General features: G+C 35.9%; 1 protein-coding gene across 10 annotated transcripts in view; it reads left to right on the top strand.

The window, feature by feature from the left end:
* The window catches only part of ATRX (ATRX chromatin remodeler), a 269,851-nt gene that overhangs the window by 143,421 nt on the left and 110,147 nt on the right, over positions 1-16,283 (top strand). For all 10 annotated transcript variants that reach the window (XM_065916981.1, XM_065916979.1, XM_065916987.1 and 7 more), the window contains 2 exons: positions 6,664-6,766; positions 10,751-10,966. In XM_065916981.1, coding sequence (XP_065773053.1) covers positions 6,664-6,766; positions 10,751-10,966 — 319 coding nt within the window. The remainder of the gene's footprint in view (positions 1-6,663; positions 6,767-10,750; positions 10,967-16,283) is intronic.

Below are 16,283 nucleotides of genomic sequence, written 5' to 3'. Positions count from 1 at the left end.
CCGCAGGCTGCGAGCTCTTCTCTGGGCTTTCTTGGTCCCTTTGTTCTGTGAACGGCCGGAAGTGTGTTCGGGCTGGTTAATTTTCTCTCCCTCTTTTGCTCTCCCACAGTTCAAGTTGGCAACTCACAAGAGCTCCCTCCCATTGTCCTCAGGGCACTCAGGCCCGGACCCTACCCCAAGCAATGCCGCTGGCTCCTCTCCGTTCTGCCCCCACTTGCTGGTGGCGGATGCGGGTGTCTGGGGTACTTTTCTGCTGGGAGTTGCTTTTAGGCTCGTATTTGTTGTTTCCCTCCCAGTCAGGTTGCCCTCCGAGATTCAAACACTTCCCCCAGGCCCGCCAGTGCGAGGGTTTCCCGGTGTCTGGAAACGTCCTCTATTAAGACTCCCTTCCCTGGACGAATCTCCGTCCTTAGCTCTTTTGTCTCACTTTTTAGCTTTTATATTTTGTCCTACCTCCTTTTGAAGACAATGGGCTGTGTTTCTGGGCTCCTGATGACCTCAGCTAGTGATCAGAAGTTTTTTTGTGAAGTTTGCTCTGCGTTCAGTTATTCTTTTGATGAATTTGTAGGAGAGAAAGTGGTCTCCCCGTCCTACTCCTCCGCCATCTTCTTAATCCCTTTTTAAAAAACTTTATAGAAATGTAGTATATTTACAGTGTTGTGTTAAATTCTGGTATATAGCAAAGTGATTCAGCTATACATATTTATGTTGTTCTTTATAATCTTTCCATTATGGTGTATAAAAGAATGTTGACTATGGTTCCCTGTGCTATACAGTATGACCTTGTTTTTTATCCATCTGATGTATATATCTAAAATATATTTTATATATAGATATATGTATATATAATCCTTTGAGTCTGCTAATCTCAAACTCCCAATCCTTTTTTCCTTTACTCCTCCTTCTCCCTTGACAACCAGAAATTTCTTCTGTCTGTGAGTCTGATTGTGTTTCATAGATATGTTCATTTGTGTTGCATTCTAGATTCCACATATAAGTGATATATGGTATTTGTCTTTCTCTTTCTGACTTGCTTCATTAGTATAATCTCTAGGTCCATTCAAGTTGCTGCAAATGGAATTATTTCATTCTTTTTATGACTAATATTCCATTGTGTATATGTGTAGCACATCTTTATCCATTCATCTCTCCATGGACATTTAGATTGTTTCCATGTCTTGTCTGTTGTAAATCGTGCTGTTTTGAATATACGGGTGCATGTATCTTTTTAAATTTTAGTTTTGTTTGAGTATATGCCCAGGAATGGATTTGTGGATCATTTGGTAACTCTACTTTTAGTTTTTTGAGCACAATCCATACTGTTTTCCATTGTTCCAATTTATATTCTTACCAGCAGTGTATGAGGGTTCTCTTTTTTCCACCCCTTATCTAGCATTTATTATTCGTAGAATTTTTGATGATGACCATTCTGATGGTTGTGAGGTGGTACCTTATTGCAGTTTTGATTTGTGTTTCTCTAATTATTAATGAATATGATTATTTTTTCATGTGCTTTTTGGCTTTCTGTATGTCTTTGAAGAAATGTCTATTTAGATTTCCTGTCCGTTTTCTTGATTTTGTTGTTGTTGTCATTGTTATTGAGATGCAGTGAGTTCTTTGTATGTTTTGAAGTTTAATCCCCTGTCAGTTGCACTGTTTCCAAATATTTTCTCTCATTCTGTGGGTTGTCTTCTCATTTTGTTTGTTGTTTCCTTTGCTGTTAAAAAACTTTTTGGTTTAATTAGGTCCCATTTGTTTGTTTTTACTCTCATTTCTCTGTGAGGTAGATTCAAAAAGGTATTTATGTGATTTATGTCAAACAGTGTTCTGCCTATGTTTTCCTTTAACAGTTTTATAGTGCCTGGTGTTACATTTAAGTCTTTAATCCATTTTGAGTTTATTTTTTGTATGATGCTATAGTGGAGAATGGAGAAGGCAATGGCACCCCACTCCAGTACTCTTGCCTGGAAAATCCCATGGACGGAGGAGCCTGGTAGTCTGCAGTCCATGGGGTCGCAAAGAATCAGACATGACTGAGCAACTTCACTTTCACTTTCACTTTTATGCATTGGAGAAAGAAATGGCAACCCACTCTAGTGTTCTTGCCTGGAGAATCCCAGGGATGGGCTTGCACAGAGTCAGACATGACTGAAGTGAATTAGCAGTAGTATAGTGGAAAAGGAAATGGCAACCCACTCCAATACTGTTGCCTGGAGAATCCCATGGACAGAGGAGCCTGGTAGGCTGCAGTCCATGGGGTTGCAAAGAATCAGACACGACTTAGCAACTTCACTTCACTCACTTCATACTTCATCACTGGAGAAGGAAATGGCAACCCACTCTAGTATTCTTGCCTGGAGAACCCTATGGACAAAGGAGCCTGGCTGGCCATGGTCCTTGGAGTCACAGAGAGTCGTACAGGACTGAAAGACTAAGGATGCATGGTGTTATAGAATGTTCTCATTTCATTTTTACATGTAGCTGTCTAGTTTTACCAGCACCAATCACTGAAGAGATTGTATTTTCTCCTTTGTATGTTGTTGCCTCCTTTGTCATAGGCTGACTGACCATAAGTGCTTGAGTTTACTTCTGGGCTTTCTATTCTGTTCCATTGATCTATATTTCTGTTTTTGTGCCAGCACCATACTGTTTTGATTACTGTAGCTTTGTAGTATAGTCTGAAGCCAGGAAGCCTGATTCCTCTAGCTTTGTTTTTCTTTCTCAGTATCTCTTTGGTTATTTGGGGTCTTTTGTTTTTCTATACAAATTGTAAATTTTTTTGTTATACTTCTATTGAAAATGCCATTGGTGATTTGATAGGGAGTGCATTGAATCTGTAGATTGACATGAGTAGTATAGTCACTTTGAAAATATTGATTCTTCCAATCCAAGAACACAGTATATCTTTCTATCTGTTTCTGTCATTTTTGATTTCTTACATCAATGTCTCTCATGATTTGCCAGTTACCTTTAGTGTTGTGTTTGGATTGCTTTTTCTTTTTTGTGTCTAAATCGTAGATTTTTAGTTTGTGATTTCCATGAGGTTTTGGTACAGCAGTCTGTGTATTAACAGAATTGTTTTAAATTGCTGGCCTCTTAATTTCCAAGCATTTCCAATAACCTGCATTTGTACTCTTCTCATAATTGCTGATTTGATACCATATTTAGGTGTGGATGATTTCCTACCTTTACTGTATATTTGCCTTTACCAGTGAGGCTTTCCATTTATACTTTTCTTGTTTTTGGTTGTTTCCTTTTCTGCCTAGAGAAGTTCCTTCAGCGTTTGTTATAAAGCTGGTTTCTCTTAGCTTTTGCTTGTCTGTAAAGCTTTTGATAGCTGTGTTGAATCTGAACAAGAGTCTTACTGGGTAAAATATTCTTGTTTGTATATGTTTCCCTTTCATCACTTTAAATATATTGTACCACTCCCTTCTGGCCAGAAAAGTATCTAATGAAAAATCAGCTGATGCCTTATTGGGATTCCACTGTATGTTATTTGTTGCTTTTCTGTTGTTGCCTTTAAAATTTTCTCTTTGTCTTTAATATTTGTCAATTTGAATTCTATGTGTCTCATTGTGTTCCTCCTTGGTTTCATACTACATGGGACTGTCTGCACTTCCTGGACTTGAGTGAGTGTTCCCTTTCCCATGTTAGGGGGGTTTTCAGCTCTTACCTCTTCTGATCTTTTCTCATGCCCTTTCTCCTTTGGCCTTTTGGGACTCATATAATGTGCAAGTTGGTACATTTAATATTGTCTCTAAGGTCTCTGAGACTGTCCTCCTTTCTTTTCATTCTTTTTTCTTTATTTGGTTCTGTAGCAATGATTTATACCAAATTGTGTTTTAGCTCACTTATTTGTTCTTCTGCCTTATTTATTCTGCTATTGATTCTTTTGAGTATATTTATTATTTTAGTTATTGTGTTGGTCATCTGTTTATTTAAAACTTGTAGCTCTTTGTTAAACTTCTCTTGTATCTTCTTGTTCTGTGTCTTCATTCTTGTTATAAGAACTTAGATCATCTTTACTATCTTTACTCTAATTTTTTTCAGATGCATTGCCTATCTCCAATTCACTTGTTCTTTTGGGGTTTTATCTTGTTTCTTAATGTGGAACATACTTCTCTGCCATCTCATATTGTCTAAGTTTCTCTGTTTGTGTTTTCCATTTCACAGGCTGCAGAAGTATAGTTCCTTTTGCTGTGGTGTCTGCTTCATGGTGGGTGAGGTTGATCCAGGGACTTGTTCAGCTTTGCTGTTGGACGAGACTGGTGCCTGTCCACTGGTGGATGGAGTTTAACCTTGTACCTCTGGTGGGGAGGACCATGTCAAGGGGTGTGTTTTCAAGTGGTTGTGGGCTAAGGAGAACTTTAAGCAGTCTGTCTGCTGATGACTGGGGCAGTGTTCTCATCTTGTTTGTTTGGCCTGAGGCATCTGAACATTGAAGCCTGCAAACTGTTGTGTGGGTCCAGGTGGTGTTTGCCCAAATGGCAACCTCTTGGGGAGCTCTTGCTGATGAACATTCCCTGCAGCCTCTGCCACCAGTGTCCTTGTCTCCTACAGTGAGCCACAGCTGACTCCTGCTTACCCAGTTGACCCTGCAATACTCACAGGTTTATCTGTCTCAGGCTCCTATGGAGTCACTGCTTTGCCTTGCAGCCCAGTGCATGTGAAACCACATGTGTGCCCTCCAAGAGTGGAATCTGTTTCCGCCCAGTCCTGTGGAGCTCTTATACCCAAGCTCCATTGGCCTTCAAATCCAAATGTTATCCTCATGCTGATGAGCTTGATGAGGGTCTCAGAAGTCTCACTCTTGTGGGAAATCTTTTGTAATATAATTATTTTCTAGTTTGTGGGTCACTGTCCCTTTCATTATGGAATTTTATTATATGGTAAAAGCACCCCTTCTACTGTCTCAGTTGTGGCTTCTTTGTCTTTAGATGTAGAATATTTTTTTGTAGTTTCTAGTGTTTTTTTTTTTTTTTTTGATGGTTATTCAGCAATTCTTTGTGATTTTGATGTTTTCTTAAGAGGAGGTGAGCTCAAGTCCTTCTACTGTGCCATCTTGTCTCCTCCCTCATACCTAAATCCTAGAGTAAATTTCTAAAAATGACATTATTGGGTTAAAGTTAATACAGTTTTAGGACTTTTCATATATATTTTCACACTTATAGAAGTCAATATTTTCTTCCCCCAACTGAATATGTAAGTAGCCATTGTCTCACTGGTTCAGCAATAAAACAATGAGCAATCTGTTAAGTAGAACACATGTTGGGGGAACTGCAATCCATTTGAGTTCATTTTTTTATGTCTTAAGATAGGGGTCCAGATTCATCCTTTTGCATGTAGATATCCAGTAGTCTGAGTACTATTTGTGAAGACTGTTGGGCGTATTTATTGTCTTGACCATGTGGAAAATCAATTGACCATAAATATAAAGTTTTATTTCTGGGTTCTCATTTCTCTGCTGTTGATCTTCATGTCTGTCCTTTATGTAGGAACATATTGTCTTGATTAATGTAAGCTTATATACCAATTTCTAACCACAGATGTATTCACACTACAAATTGTTACTTTTTTTGACTTTGTGTGTGCTGATATGATGAAAATTGTATCTAACTTTTATAATCTTTTTTTTAAAGAGATGGTGAATATTTTTCACGTGTATATTGGCCAATTATATTTCTGAAGGTGCTCCATCCATCTTATTATTCATATGCTACACCTCCCTCTTGAATAAGTTAGAATGTTGATCACTGAATTTATTTTTTATTTTTTTCTTCACTGAATTTCATTTTTTTTTTTCATTTATTTTTATTAGTTGGAGGCTAATTACTTTACAATATTGTCGTGGTTTTTGCCATACATTGACATGAGTCAGACATGGTTTTACATGTGTTCCCCATCCCGATCCCCCCTCCCACCTCCCTCCCCATCCCATCCCTCTGGGTCTTCCCAGTGCACCAGCCCTGAGCACTTGTCTCATGCATCCAACCTGGGCTGGCGATCTGTTTCACACTTGATAATATACATGTTTTGATGCTATTCTCTCAGATCATCCCCCCCTCGCCTTCTCCCATAGAGACCAAAAGTCTGTTCTATACACCTGTGTCTCTTTTTCTGTCCTGCATAGAGGGTTATCGTTACCATCTTTTTAAATTCCATATATATGCGTTAGTATACTGTATTGGTGTTTATCTTTCTGGCTTACTTCACTCTGTATAATGGACTCCAGTTTTATCCATATCATTAGAGCTGATTCAAATGAATTCTTTTTAATGGCTGAGTAATATTCCATCGTGTATATGTACCATAACTTTCTTATCCACTCGTCTGCTGGTGGGCATCTAGGTTGCTTCCATGTCCTGACTTTATAAACAGTGCTGCGATGAACATTGGGGTACACGTGTCTCTTTCAGGTCCGTTTCCTCGGTGTGTATGCCCAGGAGTGGGATTGCTGGGTCGTATGGCAATTCTGTTGTTCACTGGATTTCAAATTAAGTGCTCTCCTTTTTGAACCCAGAGAAGATTTTTTGCTTTTTATTTTTTCCTTTATCATTTTATTAAAGAATGTATCCAAAAGTAAAGCAGTTCTAAAATAGTACATAATTCATGTAAGAAAGTTTACCATAAAGTATTTTATTTTGCATTTTAAATATTCTTTAGGTCTGCAAAGAAAGCAGAGTTGGAAGAAAATCAGAGAAGTTACAAACAGAAGAAGAAAAGGCGACGCATTAAGGTTCAAGAAGACTCATCCAGTGAAAACAAGGTAATAAATAATGAGATTTACCATGTACTTGGATTTGTCACTGGTATAGTAGACCATAGTAAATATGTTATTACCTCATTTGCATTCTATTCATAAGTTGAATTCTACTAGTTCATTTACATTTTAAGCTTTGTGGAAGAATTGACTAATTATTAAATATATAAATATGCAAAAGTGTTAACTGTAATATATTTTCAATTTTTTTCTTTTCCTTCACTGATTTTGATGGAAAGTTTAAGCTTTCTGATTCATTATTTATATTCTTAGGGCTATGGAACTGATATGAAGTGTTCTGTTTGACTACATAAAACATAATAACTCATTAAATGAATAAATTTCTTCTAGCAGTGAAATTAGTCAATTTCAGTTTCTTGTATATAAGCAGAATTATTTAGAGTACAAGTTCTCCATAATGTTTCATCAATTCTATTCTCTTTTAGAAGAGTTCATTTTTGTAATGACCCTTTTCACCATTTCTAGTGTACAATGCAATGGCCTTAATAACATTCATAATTAGGAACTCTGTGCCCATTAAACAGTAACTCCCAATCCCCACCTATCTGCAGCTCCTTGGTGATGTCTAATTCTAATTTCTGTCCCTATAAATTTGCCCATTTTAGGTATCTCATATAAATGATGTCACACAATATTTGTCCTTTTTTTCTGGCTTATTTCACTGATATAATGTTTTCAAGGGTCATCTACCTTTTAGCATATATCTGAATTTCTTTTCTTTTTAAGGCTGGATAATGTTCCAGTGTATGTATGATGACATGTTGTGTTTATCCATTCATCTGTTGATGGACGTTTGAATTCTTTCTACCTTTGGCTATTTAGTTCCAATTTTAGTATATGTGCTGCTGAAGCCAGCACACTTTTGGCCATTTAGAATAACGTTGTTGTATACATGGTTATAGAAATGTCTTTTTGAGTCCCTGCTTTTCTTTTATGTGCATAATCTTTGTTTTGCCACTTTATTATTTTTTTAATTGAAGGATAATTGCTTTAGAATTTTGTTATTTTCAGTCATACATCAACAGTCAGTCATAGGTGCACTCATGTCACCTCCCTCCCATCACTCTCACCTTCCCACCCTTCTAGATTTGTCACAGAGCCCCTGTTTGAGTTCCCATACAGCAAATTCCTGTTGGCTATCTATTTTACATATGGTATTGTAAATTTCCATGTTACTCTCTCCATACATCCCACCCTCTTCCTCTTCCCCTACCCCCGTGTCCATAGATTCTTCTCTTTGTCTGTTTCTCCATTGCTGCCCTGAAAATGAATTGATCAGTACCACCGTTCTAGATTCCATATCTATGCATCAGTGTACGACATTTATTTCTCTTTCTAACTTACTTCACTCTGTATAATAGACTCTAGGTTTGTCCACCTCATTAGAACTGACTCAACTGCATTCCTTTTTATTGCTGAGTAGTTTGTATATATGAACCCCAGCTTCTTTATCCATTCATCTGTTGATGGACATCTAGGTTGCTTCCATGTTCTAGCTATTGTAAACAGCACTGTAGTGAACATTTGGGTACATGTGTCTTTTTCAATTTTGCTTTCCTCATGGTTTATGCCTAGTAGTGGGATTGCTGGGTCATATAGTGGAGATCCAACCGGTCCATCCTAAAGGAGATCAGTCTTGGGTGTTCACTGGAAGGACTGATGTTGAAACTGAAACTCCAATACTTTGGCCACCTGATGCGAAGAGCTGACTCATTTGAAAAGACCCTGATGCTGGGAAAGATTGAGGGCAGGAGGAGAAAGGGATGACAGAGGATGAGATGGTTGGATGGCATCACCGATTTGATGGGCATGGGTTTGGGTGAACTCTGGAAGTTGGTGATGGACAGGGAGGCCTGGTGTGCTGCGGTTCATGGGATCGCAAAGAGTCGTACACTACTGAGCAAGTGAACTGAACTGAACTGAATAGTGGTTTTATTCGTAGTTTTTTTAAGGAATCTCAGTACTGTCTTCCATAGTGGCTGTATCAATTTACATTCCCACTAAGAGTACAAGAGGGTTCCCTTTTCTGTACACCCTTTCTAGCATTTATTGTTTGTAGACTTTTTGATGATACCATTCTTACCACTGTGAGGTGATATCTCATTGTAGTTTTGATTTGCATTTCTCTAATAATGAGTGATGTTGAGCATTTTTTCATGTATTTGTTAGCCATCTGTATGTCTTCTTTAGAGAAATGTCTATTCAGGTCTTTTTCCTACTTTTTGATTGGGTTGACTGTTTTTCTTGTGTTGACTTGTGTGAGCTGCTTCTGTATTTTGGAAATTAATTCTTTGTCAGTTGTTTTCTTTGCTATTATTTACCCCCATTCTTAGGGTTGTCTTTTCACCTTGTTTGTAGTTTCCTTTGTTATGCAAAAGCTTTTGAATTTAATTAGGTCCTGCTTGTTAATTTTTGTTTTTATTTCTATTACTATAGGAGGTGGGTCATAGAAGATCTTGCTTTGATTTATGTCAAGTGTTCTGCCTATGTTTTCCTCTAAGAGTTTTATAGTTTGTGATCTTACATCTTTAATCCATTTTGAGTTTATCTTTTTGTATGGTATTAGAAAGTGTTCTAATTTCATTCGTTTGCATGTAGCTCTCCAGTTTTCCCAGCACCACTTATTGAAAAGGCTATATTTGCCCCATTGTATATTCTTGCCTGCTTTGTCAAAAATAAGATACCCATAGGTTCATGGGATTGTGTCTGAGCTTTCTGTCTTTTTTTTTTTCTTTCTATCTCTAGGCTTTCTGTCTTCTCTCTTTTTCCATTGGTCTGTATTCCTGTTTTTGTGCCAGTACCATACTGTCTTGATGACTGTAGCTTTGTAGCATAGTCTGAAGTCGGGAAGGTTGATTCCTCCAGCTCCATTCTTCTTTCTCAAGCCGGCTTTGGCTATTCAGCGTCTTTTGTATTTCCATATGAGTTGTGAAATTTTTTGTTCTGTGAAAAATGTCATTGGTAATTTTATAGGGACTGCATTGAATCTGTAGATTGCATTTGGTGAAAGAAGTGAAAGTGTTAGTCGCTTAGTTGTCTCTGACTCTTTGTGACTCCATGAACTGTAGCCTGCCAGGCTCCTCAGTCCATGGGATTCTCCAGGCAGGAATACTAGAGTGGGTTGCCATTCCCTTCTCCAGGGATCTTCCCAACCCAAGGATTGAACCCTAGTCTCCAACATTGCAGACAGACTCTTTACTGTTTGAGCCATGAGGGAAGCCCTTACATTTGATAGATTTGATAGTATAGTCTTTTTCAGAATATTGATTCTTTCTACCCAGGAACATGTAATATCTCTCCATCTGTTTATGTCATCCTTGATTTCTTTCATCAGTGTCTTATAATTTCCCTTATACAGTTCTTTTGTCTTCTTACGTAGGTTTATTCCTAGATATTTTATTCTTTTTGTTGCAATGGTGAATGGGATTGATTCCTTATTTTCACTTTCTGATTTTTCATTGTTACTATATAGGAATGCAAGTGAGTCCCTGATTTTAATACTTTTGGTTGTAATCTGAGATGTGCAATTGCTTGATCACATGATAATTCTATGTTTAACTTTTTGAGGGAGTTACACTGTTTTCCCAATGTCCCAGCCTTCTAGTTTTTCCCCATCCTCACCAACACTTGTTATTTTCTGTTTTTTTTTTTTTCATAGCTATCATAATGGGTGTGAGATAGTGTCTCGTTTGTGGTGTTGATTTAAATTTCCCTAATAAGAAGTGATGTTCAGTGTCATTTTATGTGCTTATTTGACATTTCTATGTCTCCTTTGGAGAATTTTCTGTTCAGTCCTTTGCCCCACTTTTAGAGTTCTGTTTGTAAAATTCTGTTCTATATTGTAAAGTATAATTCTGAAGCTTTTCAGTATGTCATCTTCTACCTTTTCTTGGCATATTAATTGGAGTGAGAAATGGATAAATCAGAAAACTTTGTAGTATTAATGTTTTGATCATTTAAATTCCATAGAGCAATTCTGAAGAAGATAAAGAAGAAGATGAAGAAGATGATGAAGAAGAAGATGAAAATGATGATTCCAAGTCTCCTGGAAAAGGCAGAAAGAAAATTCGGAAGATACTTAAAGATGATAAGCTAAGAACAGAAACACAGAATGCTCTTAAGGAAGAAGAAGAGAGGCGAAAACGTATTGCTGAGCGAGAGCGAGAGCGAGAGAAATTGAGAGAGGTAAACCACTTTTTATTTATAATTTCTTTTTAATGTGTGACTTTCATAGATTCATAGATTATAGTTCAGTCATCGAAGGAAAGGATGTTGTAATCAACCAGAGATTTTTTGTAGGTTACTTTATCCTATTGGCAGTATTTGATGCAACTTAAAAAATTAGGTACTATTAATAGAATTAGGTACATGGGAAGGATTTAGATTCTTGAATGATCACAAAAGTGATTGTATTTTACTTGAGGTAGAAAAACGTTAAAAAATTATTCCTTAAATCCATAAACGATTTCAATGTTTTGAATAAACTTTTCATTATGAAATAAAAGTCAAAGCTATGGTTTTTCCATTAGACATGTATAAATGTGAGAGTTGGACCATAAAGAAAGCTGAGTGCCGAGGAATTGATGCTTTTGAACTGTGGTCTTGGAGAAATCTCTTGAGAGTCCCTTGGACTGCCGGGAGATCAAACCAGTCCATCCTAAAGGAAATCAGTCCTGAATGTTCATTGGAAGGACTGATGCTGAAGCTGAAACTCCAATACTTTGGCCACCTGATGCAAAGAACTGACTCATTTGAAAAGACCCTGATGCTGGGAAAGATTGCGGGCAGGAGGAGAAGGGGACGACAGAGGATGAGATGGTTGGATGGGATCACTGACGCGATGGACATGAGTTTGAGCAAGTTCTGGGAGTTGGTGATGGACAGGGAAGCCTGACATGCTTCAGTCCATGGGGTTGCAAAGAGTTGGACATGACTGAGCAACAGAACAAGTTCAGTTCAGTTCAGTTCAGATGGAAAAAAAACTAGTCTCCATATGTACAATACCCACCTTCAATAATTACCAGCATGTTCTGGAGAAGGAACTGGCAATCCACTACAGTATTCTTGCCTGCAAAGTCCCATGGACAGAGGAGCCTGGCAGGCTACAATCCATGACTTCTCAAAGAGTCAGACACGACTTAGTGACTATACAACAGATGACAATTTAGCACCATTTTGTAGAAGGAAAAGCAAGGAAAGGAAGAAGAAAGATTATATTGGCACTGTGGGAGTGAGAGAGGAAGGAGCAAACAAAAATAAGCTGGAATATTGACTGACACACATGTAAAACAGCTTGCTCTGATCTAGTCAGTGTGTTGCAGTTCAGTTACTGACTAGGGTCTATTTTTTATGACTTTCTGAGTGGCCAGGGCCAATCTTCATTTCTCATTGTGCTCAATTCATTTATTCAAGAATTATTACATATTAGTCAGTAATTGTGGGTCTTTATTTTGTTAAGTGGTACAGGAAGAAAAGACTAGATACATATTCATATTCAGATGTTTTAATTCTTTGACCCAAAGCAATTTGCCTAATCCTTCAAATCTCTTTACTCATGTGTGAGATAAGGCAAATTATATCTTCCTTATAGGAGTCATCAAAAGTTTAATGAAATAATACACATTAAACATTTAGCACAATACCAGGCATATGGTAATAAAAATATAATAGTAGATTTTAGATGATGATGATAATGATATGTGGTTAGGGATTGCAAATAAGTAATTTACTGAACTTTCAATAAAAATTAGCAACATGTGACTAGTTTTTTTTTCCATCTGTTCTCTGAACTGAACTGAACTGAACTTGTTCTGTTGCTCAGTCATGTCCAACTCTTTGCAACCCCATGGACTGCAGCCCACCAGGTTTCCCTGTCCTTCACCATCTCCTGGAGCTTGGTCAAACTCATGTCCATTGAGTTGATGATGCCATCTAACCATCTTGTCCTCAGTTGTCTCCTTCTCCTGCTTTCTGTCCTTCCCAGCATCATGACTAGCTTTTTTTTTTTCTCATCTATTCTCTTGACTTCACAATATTTTGGAGAAGTCTCAGAAATCATATCATTTTGATTATATATGGTTCAGAATATATTGTTGAAAGATAAGAACGTTTAAACATTACCACAGTATAATTATTACACTTAAACATTAATAATAATTTCATAATATAAAATGTCTGGTTAATATTAAAAATTCTTTCATTTACATCACAAGCATTATAGTGGTTTATAAAAATATTTGTTATGAATCAGGAACCTAAGAAGGTCTCACTGCATGTTGTGTTACATTTGGATACTTATGTTTATCCTTAAGCTATTCCTACACTGTCTTGATTACTGTAACTTTATAGTAATTCTTGGAATGAGGTACTGTAACTTCTACAACTTGGTTCCACATTTTTAGAGTTGTTTTGGTATACTCAGTTATTCACATTTCCATATGAATTTTAGTATTCTGTCAGTTTTTAATAAGAATCTTCCTGGAACTTTTATGGGGATTTTGTTGGATCTCTAGTGACATCTTAACAGATTTTGTTTACAGTTATGTAAATACTGTATATTTCCCATTTATTTAGCTGTTCTTTGATTTCTCTTAGCAGCATTTTATGGTTTTCATTGTACATAACTAGCACTTATTTTTCTAAATTTTTCCTTAAGTAATCTATGTTTTCTGTTGTCACAGTAAATGAAATTTCAAATGTTTTAATGACCTTGCATTCTGTGAGCTTACTATATTCTCCTACTAGTTCTCGTAACCTTTTTAGTAGATTCCTAAGGATTTTCTACATATTCAATCATGTTGTCTATACATAAAACACCATCACTGCCAAAAGGATGGTTAATTTTTTCAAATGCATTTTAATGTATTTGTGGGATGATCTAGAAAATGTCTTGCACTGCTAGAATAAGCTTCACTGGTCATCGTATATTATTCTTTGTATGTATTGTTGTGTTTCTTTTCTTATATTGTTTCACCAGGAATTTTACCTCACTTTTAAGTAGGCATGTTGGGTTGTAAATTCCTTTACTTGTATATCTTTCTGAGTTTTGTATTACAGTAATACTGTTTTCATGTAAAATGAAAAGGGAAATGCTCCTATCTCCTCTACTTATAAGTATTTTTATAAGATAGATGGTATTTCATCCTTAAATATTTGCTAGAATTCTCCAGTAAAGCTACTGTCCTGAGTTTTCTGAGATTTTTAAAATTTTTAAACAGATTGTGTTTAATAACTTATTACTATTATTTTAATAAGTATAGGGCCATTTAGATGATCTGTTCTCTTTTGATCGCTTTTGGTAAATTTTTCTTTGGAATATTTGTCCATTTCATTTAAGTAGTCAAATGTATTGGTTCAAATAAATTTGTTCATAATATTCCTTTTTTTAGGTTTTGTTTTTTGTAGACCCTGTTATGATAGCTCATCTTTCATTTCTGTCAATGATAATTTATCTTTTTTTTCTTGATTAGTCTCTTTAGAGGTTTAGAGATTTTACTATCCTTTCAAAAACACCAGCTTTGGATTTAGTGATTTTTTTTTCTTATTGTTTCACCTTTTGCTATTTCATTGGTTTTCACTCTGATTTTGTGTTGTCACTTTTTCTCTGGGTATAGTTTGCTTTTTTTTTTAATAGCTATTTAAGGTGGCTTTTGGATGTTGATCCTTTTTTAATCTATAAATAATATAAAATTCCCCAGTGGGCATACTATTTTAAATGTTAAACTTTATGAATTTTGATGTTTTGTGTTTTACTTTTACTCTCTTCAGATTTTTTCTATTTTTCTTATGACCTAGAAAATGATGGTGTTTGCAAATATTTTGCTTTTGTGGTGTGAAATATTCTATAAATTTCAGTTAGGTTATGTTGATTTATTACATTTACATCCGCTATATCCTTAATGATATTTTGTCTCATAGAGCAAAGTTGAGGTCTGCAAGTTTAATTGTCAGTTTGTCATTTTCTCGTTGCACTTCTCTGTTTTTTTCTCAAAGTTTGTTAAAGCTCTGCTAGGTACATCTACTTGTGGGATTATTATGTCTTTCTCATGAATTGACCCATTATCAGTATGCAATGTCCCTTTTTAACACTGCTAATCTCTCATCTGAAATCTAATCTGTTTGAGTGTAGTGCAGTCACACCATCTTACTTTTCAAGCATTTTTCTATGAAAAGTTCCAGCATACTGCCAGGTTTACAGAATTTCACAGTGATTTCCCATAAACTCATGTCCTACATTGTTCTGTTGATATTTTACTATACTTGGTTTATGACATTTCTATTTATCTACTAAGCTTTCTATCCTTCATTATATTTTAAGTCAGTTGCAAACATTATTTCACTTAATCTAAATGCTTTAGCTTGCATATTATTAATTAGAATTGATATTTATTTAAAATTTTTCTTTTTATGAAAAATTTATGTAGAGTGAAATGTACCAATCTTAAGTTTACATTTTGTTTTTGACATACCATGGAATTGGGAAATGTATATATTTTCATGGTTTTCTTCACCTTGCCTTTTTTTCTTTTTACTTAATATTTGGAGAGTGTTCTTTCCTCAGTAGGTTGTGTCTGCCCTTAACTGTGGCAAAACTTATCTGTTGAATGGACATATCACTGTCAACTTTGCCCTCCCCAAATCTTCTTGAGGTACAGTTAGGTTGTTTCAAGGTTTTCACTAAACTGGAGTATCCTGTTACATATTGGAATGACTTATTTTGTTTGTGCTTCTTTGGGTTATTTTTAAAAATTTTCTTATTATTTTAACTATTTTTAAGTACACAGGTAGGTGAAATACATGTTGTGTAATCATCATCACCATCCTTTTTTATGCCTTTTTCATCATTCCAAACAGAAACTCTGTACCCATTTAAAACTAGAGCCCCTCCCCCTTTCCCGCTAGTCTCTTATAATCTCTCTTCTACTTTCTGTCTCTTATGAACTTGCCTATTTATTTACCTCACATAAGTGGATTTATTCAGTATTTGTCCTTTTGTCTTATTTCACATGACAGAATGTTTTAAGATTCATTCATGTTGTATCAACTATCAGAATTTCATTTGTTTTTAAGAATGAACATTGCATTGTATGCATATACTACATTTTGTTTATTCATTCATCTGTTTTTAAAAAATTGTGCTTTTTTTAATTTTAAATTTGTTTATTCTTTATTTATTTTTATTTTTTTGTTTATTTTTTTAATTGGAAAATAATTGTTTACAGAATTGTGTTCGTTTCTGCCAGCCATTAACATAAATCACCCATAGATATACGTATGTTCCCTCTCTTTTGAACCTCCCTCCCATCTCCTTCCACATTCCACCCCTCCTCAGTTTGAGTTTTCATAGTCATATAGCAAATTCTAATTGGCTGTCTGTTTTATATATGGTAATATAATTTTCCATGTTACTTTCTCCATTCATCCCACTCTATCCTCCCTGCCCCCCTTGGTGGTCCATAAGTCTTTCTCTGTGTCTTTGTCTCCATTGCTGCCCTGCAAATAA

The sequence above is a fragment of the Muntiacus reevesi genome, chromosome X, assembly GCF_963930625.1.
Source record: "Muntiacus reevesi chromosome X, mMunRee1.1, whole genome shotgun sequence".
NCBI lineage: Eukaryota > Metazoa > Chordata > Mammalia > Artiodactyla > Cervidae > Muntiacus > Muntiacus reevesi.
Note: the sequence above shows the minus strand (reverse complement) of the source record. Positions and strands in the feature narration are given on the sequence as shown.